The sequence below is a fragment of the Terrapene carolina genome, unplaced genomic scaffold, assembly GCF_002925995.2.
Source record: "Terrapene carolina triunguis isolate 2854851 unplaced genomic scaffold, T_m_triunguis-2.0 Scaffold68, whole genome shotgun sequence".
Classification (NCBI taxonomy): domain Eukaryota; kingdom Metazoa; phylum Chordata; order Testudines; family Emydidae; genus Terrapene; species Terrapene triunguis.
This window is the reverse complement of record NW_020664419.1, coordinates 73217842-73235798: the sequence shown is the minus strand read 5'-3', so window position 1 is coordinate 73235798 and position 17957 is coordinate 73217842. Positions and strand designations below refer to the sequence as shown.

The window sequence follows — 17957 nt, the reverse complement described above, 5'->3', positions numbered from 1 at the left end:
AGCTGTAGCACAGTTCAGTCCTACTAAATCTTGTTAACAATATCAGCACTGCTGTGGTGTTTGGGGGGGTGGGGTGAGTACAGTAGGAGTTCCACTCTAGATGGAACCTTACTGTCTTTGATAGACGTGATCAATATGGCCAATTATTTTTATTCTGAATTTGGCAGTATTGAGGGGTGGGGGAAAGCCTATATACTTAGAGAAGTAAGTCCAGATGTCTTTATTTACTGCCAAAGAAGTATCCTTGATTGAGTGCCCTTTTACTAATAATTGCGGCCCAGAAATGTATAAACCTGGTGTTTGCATAGACTATTGTTCCATTGTTGGATGTGCAAGTCTTTGATTCATATGAAGAAAAGCAAAATATGTAAAGAAAAATCTATTGTTAATTTCTATTTCTATTGCCTGTATCATTAGATACTTAAGTAAAACTGTGGTTGTAATGTTGTTTTTTGTATGCAGACAAGAATCAACAATGTTATGACATGAGGTTTGTGCACAGTCAAGTTTTTGCCCTGTTAAAACATGATTGTTTTAGTGTAGGTGGGTACTTAACTAGAACCATGTTCAAACATGAAAGGTGTTCACATATCTCCTGTGGGCAGTACATACACCAGACCTGCTCATGTTATAAACTGTTTTACAAAACTAGTCTATGGACTCACCTAGTGTGTTTAAAGGGTGTAACATGGCAATGTCTCATACCTATATAAAGATCAGACAGCATTATACCACACTACATTTTCCAGTGTTGATGCATCCAGTAACACATTTTGTTACAATTAGGCTTGGTCTACAATGGCTTGGGACATCATATTTAGCCCCTGCCTGGGAAGAGCCATGTTTAAATAGGTATTTTAACATTTTATTTGAATTTTGTAGAACTTAATGCATTTATAATATCTTATTGGGGGGGGGGACATGGTACAAAAAGGGAAACAATTTTATAAATAATTCTGTGAAATACTTTGCTTGGATAACTCAGAGAACCATCTTAAACTGGAATAAAGAAACAGAAGAATTAATTTAAAGGTAATAATTATTAATCACTTATAAAGTGCATTTTGTTACAGATAAGGAATAATTTAAATTCAGTTGCAGCTAATATGGTTTCAACACCACTGTTGAAGAGAGAAGTTGTTGCTGTTAGCAACATTAACCATAGATGTATTTATAATACACCTCTACCTCGATATAACGCTGTCCTCGGGAGCCAAAAAATCTTACTGCGTTATAGGTGAAACCACGTTATATCGAACTTGCTTTGATCCACCAGAGTGCACAGCCCTGCTCCCCCGGAGCACTGCTTTACCGCATTATATCCGAATTCGTGTTATATTGGGTCGCGTTATATCGGGCTAGAGGTGTAATTCTTTCCCACCATGTTGTGTTCACAAAAGACAAATAAGAAAAGAAATCCTGAAATATCTTATTGTGCTAAGGTATTCCAGAGGTTTAAGATAGTGTGAAATCTTATGTAGAAGGTACACCACAGTTAGTCCCAATTCCTGGAAGCAGAAATATTCAGGCTGTCTCAGAATCCCATTGAAATTAATGGGACTCAGTTCTCTTTCCAGAATTGGGGCCCTAGTTAAGGATGGAATGAGAGCTTCAGCTCAGAATTTCCTTTCTTTTCATTGTGCTCATCTCATGTCTACCTCTCGATCTCCTTTTTTTTTTTTTTTTTTTTCCCCAGCTTAATATAGACAAATACTTATTTGTGGTAGTAAAGCAGTAAAAGGAAGGAGTTAGAATGCAAGTTAAAAATATGTTAATGTCTGAAAGTAAGGAAGAGGGCCAGTGCTATGTGCTTGTGCTCCATGGGTTGCTGGTGGTTTGTGGATTATATTTAGTTTAGGAAGTACTGGCCTAATAAATAATCTGTCCCATTATTTCAAAGGAGGTGAACTCAAATTCTCTCTCCTACAGCCAAAAAAAAAAAAAAAAAGACACAAAATATTATCAGAAAGGGCCTACTATAAAATAACGTACTCTCAAATTTAGAAAAACTTATCACATAGCTACAAACCACACACCCTCCAAAGTAGGGATCCAGGGATAACACCTTGCCTCAGAGACTACCCTTCTCCTTGGCTTCTGGGAAAAGCGGGGATTAGATCCATGGAGAGGACTGTGTAGACTCTGCTGGGGGGCTCATCATCTTATGTACTAGTCTTGCCTTGTGCTGTATATGTCTCTTTAAATTTAGAGGTTTCTTCCCCATCTCTTGCCTCCCAAATTACTGCCGTCACTGGTGCAAGTTGGGCAGAGAAGTATTAACTTCTTCACATCTTCTGCAATTGCAAGGGAGATCCTATTCGCCCATCCCCTCTTTTCCACTTGCAGCGAGGAAGGAATTATTTGTTTCTTCTCTCCTTTCTTCTTTTTTTTTCCTTTCTGATTACGCCATCCCCACTCGCTACACACAAGTCATTCCCATGCCTTCCCTGCCTTCATCTTTTCCAAGCACTGACATAGAACTTTACCTAGGGTGACCAGATGTCCCGTTTTTTGGGACTCTTTCTTATATAGGTGCCTATTGCCCCCCCACTCCCGTCCCGCTTTTTCACAGTTGCTATCTGGTAACCCTAACTTTACCAGACTGGTCATTTTCATTCAGCTGCTCAGAAACTTCCAGGTAAAGTCTGGAAAACATTTTGCTTAAAAAGTTAAACACATCATTATACTGAATTATGTCCAGTATATGAACAGCTGTTCTGACTGCAAAGACACACAAATATGTTCCAGTGCTTGCTGTTATTTAACCAACAGCCTCAGTTTCCCATTAAATTCACACTAACTCAAAGAATGTGCAAAATGTTCAAACTTGAGTACTTAGATACCTAATTACTTTTTTGGACACGTTTGTTCCAATTTAGGTGACTGAAAAGATATTAGGAGTGGAATTTTCAAGTAGAGGTTTAGCACAAGCCTACCTCTGTGGAGTTAGGCCAACACTTAGTGCTTTTTGAAATCCCACAGTAGAGACGGAACTTTAGGCACCCATCTGTGAAAATGTGGCTCATGTGACCACTGTGACTTTAAATAGCTGCAGATAGAAAAGGCAGTATTCGCTAGCCTGTTTCCAGATGTTTTAAATTTTGTTCAGCATTGTCAAACCTGTGTTATAATTATTGGAATATTTACAGTATTTTCATCTTCTAAGTGCTTTGCAACCTAATTTGCTCAATACACCTCAAAAATAATGTCCTTATTTTACAGATGAGAAAATTTATAGTGACTTGTCTGAAGTCACAGTGAGCCAATGTTAGTGTCAAAATGTCTGTTTAGGAGTTCCTGGCTGGCTCCCAGACTTTGTACTAGGGCCACTAGACCAAACCTTTCTCTCGAAACATTAAATAGATAATAAATTCAGTGGCATTGACAAAATCCGCAGTCATTGTTTTTGTAGGCATTTTGTGTCATTTGACTTCCATATTAAAAATTAACAGATTGTTAATGATAGTGGAATTTAAGGTACTGTCACCAGTTAAGTATGTAGCTATTATGTATATTTTAAATTTGAGTAATTATCAGAATTCTTATCATTTCAAGTGATGTAGTTGTTTGCTTTTAACAGAAAATAGCTTTCAAATTATTTCTTGCCAGCCTCATCTTCTTTGGATAGATTTCTTATGATATGGAATTTGAAGCCACAGTCCAGAGCTTTCAGATTTGTGGGTCACGTGGAAGCTGTGACCAGTGTACAGTTTTCACCAGATGGGCACCTCATGGCATCTGCTTCTCAGGATCGGACTGTTAGACTATGGATTCCCTGTATGTGAGTATAACTGAAGTGTATTGGTTATATATTTTGATACTGCAGTACCAATATAGGAGAAACTTCAGATCTGTAGATTATTGCCCCCTTCCCACATCAGGTGGACTTGAGGGATAATGGGAGTCTGCGGGCAGCTGGAAGCAAGGTTCTTCATTCTCCTTGGTTCCTCTGCAGTTCTATAAGAGTACAGAAATTAGGAGGCCTTAGCTCAAGGCAGGCAAGAATGAGTGGGTGGCAGGAGGAGGAAGGCCTAAATTCACGTGGCAGTGTTTCTTTCAAACTCAAAGGATACATTTACTTAAATGGGAGTTGTACGGCTAATATTCTGTGCAACCGTTTGCAATTTGGGGGTAAGTGTTGAAGGAAGCCAAGACAACACAGCAACTTTTATTCATTCAATCAAAATTTGTCTGTTCCTTTAGAGAAAAATGGTAGTGATTATGAACAAAAAATATTTTAAAGACATTTTACAGTATAGAGGCTAGTGTTTACCTTCACTCTTAAGATTGTTAGATTATTACAGTATATTAAAATATTTTTATTTCATTAATTACATATTCTGAACTAAATAGCAAGGCAAATGCTGGCAAGGCAAAGTACTTTTATGTTTTAGAGTTAGTCGTCTAGATAAATAAACTTCTGCTAGATTAGAAAACCTGTTTTTTCAAAAATGTCTGTGTGGCTTTGTCTAAAGTCCATAATCAGGTTTTACCAAGAGAGATTGTTCTTGTGTATAGGTGTATTAAGGGAGAAATAGATTAATTTTGATCTTTTAATCAGTGTCAGATTATTATTGAGTTTTATATCCTCTACAAGGTTAATATTGTGTAAAATGTTAACATATATTTTCAGTCATGGAGAATCTTCAGCCCTGAAAGCCCATACTGCACCTGTCCGTAGTGTGAACTTCTCACATGATGGCCAGTTCCTAGTTACAGCGTCCAATGACAAATCAGTAAAAGTATGGAGTGTCCACCGGCAGCGCCTTTTGTTTTCCTTATCCCAGCACACACACTGGGTTCGCTGTGCCAAGTGAGTGTTGTGTTATTGTGTTCTTTCATAGTGCGTTCGTAAAGGAGGAGCATTATATGCCAATTTCCTTGTTTAGAACTTCAAACAAGGCATTTTATTTTCCAGAGGCTGAACAAGCATGCAGAAAAATGTGTAAATGATAGAAAGCTGTTAAATGTGAATGATGTATCATAAGGTATGTTATTAAAATGATATAAGTTTAGTGCTATAGGCCTAGATTTTTAAAGGTACTTAGGTGTTGCTGAGCTCAGTGTACAATGCCTAACTGATTTAGAAGCCAAAATCCCCTTGCCAGTTGCTGGAATTTGGGCTCCTAAGTTCCTAAATCCCCATTGAAAATGAAATTTAGCCTCCTAAATCAGTTAGGCTTTGTACATTGAGCTCAGCATGCCTAAATACCTTTAAATATCTGGGCTATAATACTTAAATGTATCTAGTTGTTTACTTATCACTGTACACAACAAATATTGAAAAAATAATAATATATATGGGAATTTTTTTTGAAGAAAAAGTAAGACTTACTGTATTTTTATCCTGTTTTTCCTATATTCTGTATGTGTGTGTAATTGTGTTTGAAACTTGTTTTAGCTTTTCCACATACATACAGTTTCTTTCAAATTCCTGTTTTTCTCTTCAGATAGTAAGGTTATATAGGGATGGTTACAAGCCAAAGTACAAAGCAGGTTGTTATTTATGACTTACAGAAGTGGATAGTGCACCAGAAAATGTCTTTAAATGTACAGTTGATTGCAGTGTTGAGGCTGTGTTGGTCCCAGGATATGAGACTGACAAGGGGGGGGATGAGGTAATGTCTTTTATTGGGCCAACTTCTTTTGGTGAAAGAGCCGTGCTTTCGAGCTGCACAGCGCACTTCAGAGGAAGAAGAGCTCTGTGCATCTCTTTCACCATCAGAATTTGGCCCAATAAAAGACAATAACTCGTTCACCTGGTCTCTCTCTTTAAATAAAGCAAACAATAGGGCTGGCTAACTACTTAAAGACAGGTTTCAGAGTAGCAGCCATGTTAGTCTGTATCCGCAAAAAGAACAGGAGTACTTGTGGCACCTTAGAGACTGACACATTTATTTGAGCATAAGCTTTCGGAAATAAATTTGTTAGTCTCTAAGGTGCCACAAGTACTCCTGTTCTTTTTACTTAAAGACAGAGCAAATCTCCAAGGACAGTGAGAGGGGAATTGCCCATTACTGTTCTGCTTGGTTCTAAAGAAGATTTACATCAGTTGTTTGATTAACATCAGCATTGATATTGAATTTTGAAAAATATGAATATATTCTGATAGCAGTGCATAATGAAATTCACTATAGAACACTAGAGGACTCAACTGGTGAAAAGAAGAACAGAACCATAAGGCAATCAGATTTGAAAACTCCCAGAGGATTACAGAAGTGCAATACTGCACCTGTATTAAAAAAGAAAGTAATGAGTACTGGAGAAACTAGACTAATAAGTTTGACTTTGATTCATGAAAAATTGCTTTTAAAAATAAGAAACAAAAAAAATCAGATTAGCCAGTCTGGGAGAGTTTAGGGTAATTATTGATGGATCATTGTTAGTTTAGAAAGACTTACTTAGTGAAAACTCACAAGCATGTGTACGTTTAATACCATTAAAATATTCATGGTAGAGAAAGCCTTAGTTTAAAATTTAAATGCAGAGTTCTAGTATGACACTCTGTTTCCATTCACTTGTAATGTTTCTGCAAATTTCTCCTTTAGAGCTGAAACTTTCATACTTGGGTTCAGCCTACAGGTCATTCTTCTACCCCCTCCCCCATTCAGGTGTATCGGTGTTTAAAAATATATTTTAGTTTTTAGATTTCAGGGGTGGAAAAGGGTTTTTTTTTTTTTTATATATATATATATAAATGGTGTAGGAAGAGGTAATCTTTTCTGCCTAGTTTTGTGAACTTGAGGTTTCTCAGTAAGTATAACACCCTTAAACTGAGATTGTCCTAGAAAATACCTTTTAATATTTATTTACTATTCAGTTATCTTTATTACTGAATATTTGATACTACTTCTTAAATAGAAACCTTTTTTATACTTTACAGATTTTCACCTGATGGAAGATTAATAGCATCTTGCAGTGAGGATAAAACTGTTAAAATCTGGGATGCAGCAAATAAAATATGCATTGATAGCTTTACAGACTATGAAGGGTAAGTGCCATGCAACAGAAGAATACAGAAATATATTTAACATGATATGAAGTTCATCTTTTGTGCTGCCTTAAATCAAATTTCACCAACATCTCTATGCAATACTTGAAAATAGATGCAAACTTTTCTACCAGCAGATGGAAATCAAAGAAATGCAAAGATTTTTTTATTTTTAAGAAGACAGCTGGCTGTCTAAATGTGCCCATCTGTTTTTCTGTCTTCAGGAGATGAGACCAAACCTGTCTTGAGAAGATGACTGGGTTAGACTTTTGACTACTTTTATCTTTGAATTTTTCCCCAATACTTTCCTTTCTGTTAATTTAGAGTAGGATGTTTGTTAGTGAAGAATTCTTAATTTTCCCCCTCATACTCATTAATTAAGGGGGTTAATATTCTGCAAGCTACAGTGTGTTCTGCCTTCTTTGGCTGTAAAAATACTTTGGTTTCATATTATCCCATATTCTTTTAAACATAAAGGGAGTCAGAGCTTTTGGGATGCAAAGGACCTCCTGGAAGAGCCCAGTATATGCCCTTTATTAGTTTCACTAGTGCTATCTCTCTACCCTTTGTCTGAGCTGAAAAGTACTTTGAGCTCTGCAGCCTGTCACTATCTCAGTCTTCCTGCATGTATAGCAGCAACAGCACTTCAATTTTACTATTGAGAGCTTGGGACTTGCTTTCTAGAATGAAATGAGTTTTCTAGGTTTAAGGCTTCAAGCACTCCTCTAATGGAGAGCTTTTTCCTGTTGCTGAATTCAATGAAGGAAATTTAACTCCTATCCTTAGTAGGATGGCAGAAAGGAAACCAGATGATTTCCCCCCTCTCCCCCCCAGGCATGTTTTTTGTTTTTTTCCCATTCTTGGTTAGTCCAAGCTGCTTATTCTAGTCATCTGCTGTTTGATACCAATGATGTTCAGATGTGGAAAAATAAGTGTAAACAAATACATAACCAGAGCTTTGGCAGATTCCTCAACAGTCAGACCTCACTGAGCTTTTGGGAATTCTTTTGTTTTTGTCTTTGTCCCTAATCTTGCAGTAGATGCTCAATATAAATATAAGTCAACCGGAGAATCTTTCAGAAATATTACAATTATTAAAATAAGCGAGTTCCTGGACAAAATTTTGGGAACTTCCCAAAATTCTATAGCTGAACCCCCAGCACTTTGTAGCCATTGACATTGTACACAATAATTTTAACCTTCCTCTATAAGGACATTTGCTAGTACATCAACTCTTTGAATAATCAAGATGATTTGACCCATTGCTGTTCAATGCACAGTCCTTCATATTTCTGTGTAAGGGATAGATCATGTTTTTCTGAAGCAATCACTGTAATGGAACAGGAATGGTGGGCTCCCAGGTGTCTTACCTAGACCTTTGATACTATGGAAGCCTGCTATGAGTGAGGGGCAAGGTAGAGTGGGGCTTTTCTTTGGTGTAACAATAAGAGTTTAGAAGCTGGGAGGGAATGCAGGAGGGAAATCCCTTTTCCTAATTTTTTTCCTTTTGCTGCTACGATTGGTGATTATGTTAGGGACACTTGTCACTGCTGATGCTGCCATGAGAAGGCAGATTTTAAACTATTCAATTTTTCTAGATACTCTTCCTAGGTCTATTCTGTTCATTTGGTACCTCTGTGTGTGCTCCCACTGTCTGAGGAGACTTGAAGGGATGTTTGATAACGTCAGTTCCTTAGTTGTAATTTGTGTTCTCCAAGTCTCTGTGCCAGCCGAAACCTTCTGTTCCATTGGCGGAGTTAGGACTGTCTTTAGTCTAAGTATTTTCTTTAGAATAAATAGCATTTTAATTGCTCTGAAAGTCCAAAGTCCCTAACTGAACAGAGTCAGCCATCTAGTGTAGCAGGAGTGTTCTTTTTTCCCCTATTTCTTCCTGTTGATTAGGTGAATTTAGATCCATGACTAGAACTAGATGAATGCGAAGAACCCAAATTACCAGGTGGCAAATCACCATATAATGACTGCTTCTTGGAGTAGCTAAGTCCTGGAACCCACAAGGGGAGAGGCAGTTCTTCATTTAGTCCTAAGTGGAGGACAAGATCTGGTCCAAGAGGTGCATATATCTGAACCACTCAATAATAGTACCTATAATGTAATTTAAATTTAACATCCTTGAGGGAGGAAAATACCAAAGAAACCTACTACAGTAGCATTTAACTTCAAAAAGGGGGCCTACACAACAGTAGTTAAATGGAAATTAAAAGGAACAGTCACGAGAGTGAAATGCCTGCAAGCTGCATGGGGACTATTTAGAAACACCATAATAGAGGCTCAAACTAAATGTATACCTGAAAATAAAAAAAAAAAAAAAAAAAAAAGGGAAGAGGGCCAAAAAAATACCACTGTGGCTAAACAACAGAGTAGAAGAGGTGGTTATAGGCAAAAAAGACATCCTTTAAAATTGCAAGTCAAACCTACTGAGGAAGATAGAAAGGAGCATAAACTCTGGCAAGTCAATTGTAAAAGTATAATTAGGTAGGCCAAAAAAGAATTTGAAGAGCAACTAGCAAAAGACACAAACTAAAAGCAAATATTTTTAAGTACATCAGAAGTAGGAAGCCTGCCAAGCAATCAGTGGGGCCACTGAACAATCTGTGTATTAAAGGAGCACTTGAGGAAGACAAAAGTATTGCAGAGAAGCTAAATGAATTCTTTGCATCAGTCTTTATTGCAGAGGATGTGAGGGATATTCCCATATCCAAGCCATTTTGAGGAACTGTCCCAGATTGAGGTGTCGGTAGAGGAGGTTTTAGAATAAACTGATAAATTAAATGGTGCTAAGTCAGGATTAGATGGTATTCAACGAAGAGTTCTGAAGAAATTCAATATGAAATTGCAAAACTACTAACTGTGTTATGTAATCTGTCATTTAAATCTGTTTCTGTGCCAGATGACTGGCAGCATACTAGCTATCATCCAATTTTTAAAAAAAGGTTCCAGAGGTGATCCTGGCAGTTACAGGCTTGTAAGCCTAACTTCAGTACCACACAAAGAATTAATTATCAGATACATAGGTAAATAAAATATGTTGGAAAAAGTCAACATAGCTTTTGTAAAGGGAAATCATGCCTCACCAATCTATTAGAATTCTTTGAGGGGGTTCAACAAGCACGTGGACAAGAATGATCCAGAGTTTATAGTGTACTTTGACATTCAGGAAGCCTTTGACAAGGTCCCTCACCAAAGGCTCTTAAGTAAAGTAAGCAGTCATGGGATAAGAGGGAAGGTCCTTTCATGGATCAGTAATTGATTAAAGACAGGAGGGAAAAAAGGGTAGAAATAAATGATCAGTTTTCATTGTGGAGAGTAAATAGCAGTGTCCCCCAGGGATCTGTACTGGGACCAGTGCTGTTCATCATATTCATGAATGATTTGGAAAAGGGTGAACAGTCAGCTGGCAAAGTTTGTAGATGATACAAAATTACTCAAGATACTTAAGTCCAAAGCTTCTGTGAAGAATTACAAAGGGATCTCGCAAAACTGGATGACTGGGCAACAAAATGGCAGATGAAAATCAATGTCGATAAATGCAAAGTAATGCATGTGGGAAAACATAATCCAAATTATACTTGCAAAATTATGGGCTCTAAATTAGCTATTGCCACTCAAGAAAGAGATCTTGGAGTCATAGTGGATAGTGTTCTGAAAACATCTGCTCAATGTGCAGCGGAAGCTTTTTTTAAAAAAAGCTAACAGAATGTTAGGAACAATTAGGAAAGGGATAGATCATAAGACAGAAAATATCATAATGCCACTGTACAAATCTGTGGTATGCCCACACCTTGAATACTAGATGCAGTTCTGATTGCTCCATCTCAAAAAGGATATATTAGAATTGGAAAAAGTACAGATAAAGGCAACAAAAATGATTAGGGGTATGGAACAGCTTCCATATGAGGAGAGACTGGGACTATTCATCTTAGAAAAGAGACAACTAACACGGAATATGATAGAGGTCTATAAAATCATGAGTGGTGTGGAGAAAGTTAATAGGAGAGTGTAACCTATCCCTTCACATAACAGAAGAACCTGGGGGCATCCAATGAAATCCATAGGAGGTTTAAACACACGGAAGTGCTTCTTCACACAATGTACAGTCAACCTGTGGAACTCATTGCCAGGGGATGTTGTGAGGGCCAAAAGTAGAACTAGGTTGAAAAAAGAATTAGATATGTTCATGGAGGATAGGTCCATCAATGGTTCTCAGCCAGGATGGTCAGGGATGCAACCCCATGGTTTGGGTGTCCCAAACCTCTAATTGCCAGAAGTTGTGAGTAGATGACGGCATGGATCACTTGATGATTGATCTGTTCTGTTCATTCTCTCTGAAGCTTCTGGCACTGGCCACTGTTGGAAGAAAGGATATTGGACTAGATGGATCATTCATCTAACCCAGTATGGCCGTTCTTACATTCTTATTAATTCTCTTGAATTATAGATATTGCTTTTAAAACAGCAAAACTCATTAAATCTATTTTCATAATTTCCATCTAGGTTTGCAAACTATGTTGATTTCAATCCAAGTGGTACATGTGTAGTTTCTGCAGGTTCTAATCATACAGTGAAGCTCTGGGATATTCGAATGAACAAGTTACTGCAGCATTACCGAGGTAAAAGCTTACGTAGCTCATGGTAACTAAACCTGTTTACTTAATTCTTCTATAATTATATTATAAATTAAATTTATATTAGAATTTCTTTAAAATGGAAGCAATAAAATGTTTTGTAACGTTAAGAAATATTCCCTTAACTATCCTTTATTTACATTTTAGTGTACCTTGATCTCATTTTATACTGCTGAGAATACTTTTTCCTTTTCCTTTTCCTTCTGCTAATTCTCCTTGAGAGAAGACTGATGAAATTATGCCCTAAATAGAATTATAAAGTGGCTGCACAAGGTTGATTTCATTCAGTTTAACAGTTGACTTGTGAGGTTTTCTTGGCAGGAAATCCCACTGCCTCTTAGATTTGAAGACAAATGCTGTTTTCTAGTTTTTAATGCAGAATTTTCTACCTGGCCATTGTGAAAATGACATATGAGCTAGATTCCTCAATGACAATAAACAGCTATAAGAAAGTTGTTGCTTAATAACAGCTAACTCGGAGAAAGTGTGGTCCAGTGGTTAGAGCGTGAGACTGGGAGTTAGAGCATGGGACTTCTGTCTTTTAATGCTAATTATGCCGCTGAGTAGTTCTCTGGTCTTGGACAAGTTACTTATCCTTTCAGTGTTTGGCTTTCCATATAGGTGTTGCAAGTAATAGTTAACATTTGAAAAGTGCTCTAGAAAATAGTTATGAAAAGATAAGTATTTTTATTATTCAAATAAGGCAGAATGTGGGAGAAATAAATGGCATGAAAATTAACGTTCAAGTAGTTTTCATGTTACGTTGAAATAATACTCTGAGTTTCAAGTTCTAGTCTATCATGAGAAGATACAAATTTAGGAAAGATTGGAGATACGGGGAGGAGACAGATGCACGATGGGGGATACTATTCAGAATTTTTATTTAGAACTAGTAGCTGAAAGCTCATCCTGTTGCATGGGTGTAATTCCTAAACGTGTGTGTCAAAAAGCTGATAAAAAGGGCTCTTGTTTCCATGTGTTGTGTTGCAGGGAGCAATGTTGCTGTTTGTACATGTTCCCCAAAGTTTGTACACAGAGCAGCCCCTTGGTTGACAGCACAACCATCTCCTTGTTACCCCACATAGCTGTTACTCCCACTTCCTCTGATCAACTGTCACTTTCCAACCACCACGGAACCTTTGGACTCCAGCATTCCATCTGGTTCTGACAGCCCCACTGATGCTTGAACCTCATGATATTCCAAATAAAAAAGAGCCATCAGCCATGGTTCTAGCTGTTCCACTTCACAGTGACTCACCAGACATGCTAGGCTTTAGAGTGACACACAGACAGAGTGACAATCCTGGAAGATTTGTGTTGATTTTGTGCAGGTGGCAAATGAGCAGTGTGCGCTGCTGTGAGGGTCTCTGTGTGTGTGTTGGTTGTGTTGTTCTGTAAGTGGTTTTGGAAAAACTGGCAGTTGGGCCAAGTAATCCACCGTCTGTGCAGTCTTCCTCATACAACCAATTAAAGTGTTGCATAAAAATTAGTTGTAACACAGTGGTTTTCAACCTGTGGTCCCCAGACCTTTCAGGGTCCGCAGACAATATCTAAAACTTCCAAAGGGATCCACACCTCCATTCAAAAATTTTTTAGGGCTCTGCAAATGAAAAAAGGTTGAACACCATGTGTAAGGATGGCAGTTGGTTGAGTTACCTCTGATATCACAATGGTGTAGGTCTCTTGGAGTACCATACACACATGCTTTACTATAGCTGTACTGCACAACTATAATTAGTAAAGTCAGAGTGTTGCCGGCCCAGAGGGCCTGAGGGGGCAACAGGGGATTCGTTGCCCGGTGTGCGCCGCACTGATAAACACACCAGGGTGGAGAAGCAAACCAAGTTTATTCAAGATCTCGAAAAGGCACTCAGGAGACCAGCATGTCTCAAATCAGAAGCGCAACAAATACAAGCAAGTTTCCCATTTTATATTCCAAGCTGCTTGAGTAAGCCTTTGTTCTGTTTCCCCTCTACCCCTCCCTTCCCGACAGCAGTTACAGTAGGCACTACATTGTGGCGTGTTAGAAAAGTTCTCGTCCGCATGTTTATCTTTGGCCTTGCAGGCACAGAGACATGTAGACTTCCCTCCTTCCCCCCCCTTCTTCCTTATCGCTACTGCTTTTGCTAGTGTGAGCGAAACTGCAGCTGTCTGCGAAAAAAGCTGACTGTTACATATTCTGCTTCTATGCTGTTAGCATTTAGGTTGGTCAGAGTTCACAAGATGGAGTTACTTTGGCTCACTTAGACCCAGAGCAGGGGGGTTTCATCAGCACTTATGGCCTTCCACCCTCCTGAGTTACCTGGTAGCTATGCCTAGTGGCACCAACAAGAGTGGCTGAGAACTTAAAAATTGGATGGTAACAGACCGCGAAACTCAGTGATAATTTAACCTGGTGATATTCTGAACAAAAAGGGTCCTCAGTCATGTTTGTAGCTATTTCCAGGTTTGCGTTGACTCTGCAGACATTCTAGTCTACAGTGACAATCCGTGAATCTTATTAAGTAGGTGTTATTTTTCTTTGTCTTCCTCCTTTTGATTTTCAGTATATTACAGTATGAAAGTTTTAGAAAACATACACATCTGTGATTAATAGCATAAATCAATATTTATAGAATGTCAGTTTCCTATTAAGGGCTGGTTTATACTACAAATTTAGGTAGACGGAAGCCACCTTACATTGACCTAATATATGCGTCTATACTACCAGGCTTCTTCCTCTGACCTAACTCGCCTGTAACATCGATTTAATTACTCCACCTCCATGAGAGGCATAGTGCTTAATTCAATGTTGATGGGTCAACAGAGAGGCAATGTAGACACAGTGTTGTATAAGATGACTGAATTGGTCTCCAGGAAGTGTTCTACGATGCTCTGCTGTGACTGCTCTGGAGATCGTTTTCAACTGCGCTGCACAGGAGCCAGGTACACAGGAAACAGTCCCTCCCTTGTTAAAGCCCTGGGAACTTTTGAATTCCCATTTCCTGTTTGATCAGCGTGGAGAGCTTGCCAGTCCAGCTGATCATGGCAACTCAATACCTCACACACACTCCAGCCTGGAGTACACAGGAGGTGGTGGATCTTATTTGTCTGTGAGGAGAAGAGTCTGTGCAGGCACAGCTCCGATCCAGCCGAAGAAATGTAGTCATCTACTCAAAGATCGCGCGGGGCATGGGAGAGAAGGGCTACAGCAGGGACACGCAGGAGTTCCGCGTAAAAATCAAAGAACTTGGCAGGCGTACCAGAAGACAAGGGAGGCAAACAGTGGTTCTGGTTCTGCATCACAGACATGCCGCTTCTACAATGAGCTGCATGAGATTCTCAGTGGCAACCCCACCACTACCCCCCAAACATTGCGTGGATACCTCCCAGGAGTCTGAGTCCCGAGCTACCTCAGGCAACAACGAGGAGGACATTCTGGACAAGGAAGAGGAGGAGAATGGGAGACAGGCAAGGAGTGGATCCATTCGCCTCAAGAACCAGGAGCTATTTTTCACCTCGGAGCCCAGCCAGTCACAGGACAACATGGTGGCTGAGCGTGATGCCAGGGAAGGCACCTCTGGTTAGTATGCAATTCCAGTCAAACTGTTGGGGTTACATGCTCTTATATTTAGTTTAATCTGAAGAAAAAGTGAGGGGCAGTGGATATCTGCTTCACAGTGGCTGTTCCAGCTACATAGAGAGTGCCCTCCGGAAAAGACTGTGTGTGCACAGGGATGGCCCGGGAATCCTCAGTGGAGAGCTCTAGGAAACTTTCTGGGGAGGGCTGCCTAATTTCTTCTACCACGGTAGGACACTTTCCCATGGCACTCCAGTATTAATTCTGCTGGCATTGCGATACACAGCATAGCAATGTAAGGACCGGGTCTGTTCACAAACGCTTGCAGCATCTGCTCTCTTGCCACCTCTGTTTCCTTCAGGAGACTGATATCACATAAGGTCACCTAGGGGAGATGGTGGAAGTTTTCATTATGAGTGCTCGTACTGCAAATATTAGCGCATGTGATCCACCACCATGGTGACTTCTGGGTCCCTCAACCACACTTCCTTTAACGTGCTGGTGGTTTTGTTGGCAGGGATCGGTGCTGACCTCACATTCTGCAAGTCCAGCAGCATTAAGAGAAGTGGGGAGTGGGCTTCTGTGCTCTCCTGTGGCCACAAACCCCTGCCCCTCATCCTTGGACAAAGACCGCAATTTGGGAGGCTTAACACTGGTCCCTGGTCTCAAAGCAACATCCATGTTGCTAGGGGGAAGGGGCATGGCCCACATGTGCTCCTGATGTGGGTTTCCCACAAGTTGCAGCACAAGGCCTGCGCCCAAGCCACTGAGCCGTGCTCACCATGGGTAAAATAGCAAGTCGGTTCGTTAAATAGCTAGGGATTCTGATTATGTTCTGGCTTGAACTTGAGTGTAATAAGGGAGTGATTTTTAAATAGCAACCTTGTGCTAGACCCATGGTATGCACTGACGACGGTTGCCTTGTGCTTTGCGTGCCTTACAGTAGAAAGCTTGCCCTTCAGCACATCCTCCACACCAGCAGAGAGGCTTTCACAGATTAGAAGGCGGAAAAAGAGAACACGTGATGACATGTTCAGCGAGATAATGAATGCCTCTGGGACCGCTGACATGGCGCTTAGAGCCTGGAGTATTTCATTGTCTGAAAAACTGGACATGGACATGGAGAGCATCCCAGGAGCATGAGGGTGGCATGCAGAATGAGATGCTGATTATGAAGGACCAATCAGAGATGTTGAGGCATCTGGTTGAGCTTCAAGAAAAACAGCTTGAGGCTAGACTCCCTTTGCAGCCCCTGCAAAACTGCCTGAAAGCATCGCCCTGTTCCCAATCCCCCTCCTGCAAACGTTCCAGGAGGTGGGGTGGGGGAGAAGTTCAGTATCCCTTTCACTCAACTCTGGGAGAGGGTACTAAGAACAAACAGCAGCCATTCAAAGACCTTTGAAGGCAAGACTACTGTGCTTTCACAGACAAGCTGACTTGGTTTCTTCCTTCCCAATTTTATCACATTGTTTGCCCCAGGTTAAATTATTTTCCCAGTCTTTCAGTTTCTTTATGCTTGTGCAATAAAAATCAATGTTTCAAGAATGAAATGCTCTTTATTTATTCCAATCGTGGGGACTTGGGGGTGGGAGGGGGGTACAGGGAAACTGATGCAACTGGGGGATGGTATGGGAAGGCACAACGCAGATAAGCGGTGCACATTACTGTGGCTCATTACTGAAACAGGTTTTCAAACCCTCCTGGAGATGAAGAGCTCCTTGCTGGGCTCTTCTTCTTGCTCTGGTATCTGGGTGCTCAAAATTAGCTGTGAACCTATCTGTCTCCATGCCCCACCCCTGCAGAAACTTCTCTCCCTTTGCCTCACAGATATTATGGAGCGCACAGCAGGCAGTGATAAAAATAGGGAAAATGCTTTGACTGAGGTCTAACCTAATAACCAAACTGTGCCAGCGACCCTTTAAATGGCCAAAGGCACATTCCTCCACCAATCTGCACTTGCTCCGCCTATTGTTGAACCATTCCTTAATGCTGTCCACGTGGCCACTGTATGGCTTCATGAGCCATGGGAGCAAGGGGTAGGCTGGGTCTCGCAGGATCACTATTGGCATTTCAGTGTCATCAATAGTTATTTTGTGATCTGGAAAGAAAGTTCCTGCTTGCATCTTTCTGAACAGACTTGTGTTCCTATAGATGCGCACGTCATGCACCTTTCCTGACCATCCCGCATTGATGTTGGTTACACGCCCCCTGTGATCCACCCGCATTTGCAACACCATTGAAAAGTATCCCTAACGGTTTATATACTCTTTGGCTAAGTGATCTGGTGCCAAGATAAGGATATGCATTCCGTCTATCGCCCCGCCGTGCAAAACCATCCACTATGTCCTGCACGTTGCCCACAGTCATGACCCTTCTTAGCAGAAGTTGATTAATGGCCCTGCACACTTGGATCACAACAGCTCCCACAGAGGATTTAGCAACTCTGAATTGATTTCCCCCGACTGGTAGCAGTCTGGCGTTGTAAGCGTCCACAGAGCGATCACCACTCGCTTCTCCACTGTCAGAGCATGTCTCATTTTGGTGTTGCTGCATTTCAGGGCTGAGAAAAGCTCTGCACAAAGTTCCTGGAAACTGGCCTTCCGCATTTGAAAGTTCTGTAGCCATTGTTCATCATCTCATAGCCACATAACGAAGCGATCCCAACAGTCAGTTCTTGTTTCCCAGGACCAGAAACGGCATTCCACTTGTGCTCAGCTGCTGCGCGACTGCCAGAAGCAACCAGGAATTGTTTCTTTCTATGGCT

General features: G+C 40.3%; 1 protein-coding gene across 2 annotated transcripts in view; it reads left to right on the top strand.

Annotated features, from left to right (window-relative positions):
• POC1B (POC1 centriolar protein B) overlaps positions 1–17957 on the top strand; it is a 97448-nt gene that overhangs the window by 7161 nt on the left and 72330 nt on the right. For both annotated transcript variants that reach the window (XM_026648834.2, XM_026648832.2), the window contains 4 exons: positions 3610–3781; positions 4634–4813; positions 6884–6991; positions 11504–11619. In XM_026648834.2, coding sequence (XP_026504619.1) covers positions 3636–3781; positions 4634–4813; positions 6884–6991; positions 11504–11619 — 550 coding nt within the window. In that variant the 5' untranslated portion in view covers positions 3610–3635. The remainder of the gene's footprint in view (positions 1–3609; positions 3782–4633; positions 4814–6883; positions 6992–11503; positions 11620–17957) is intronic.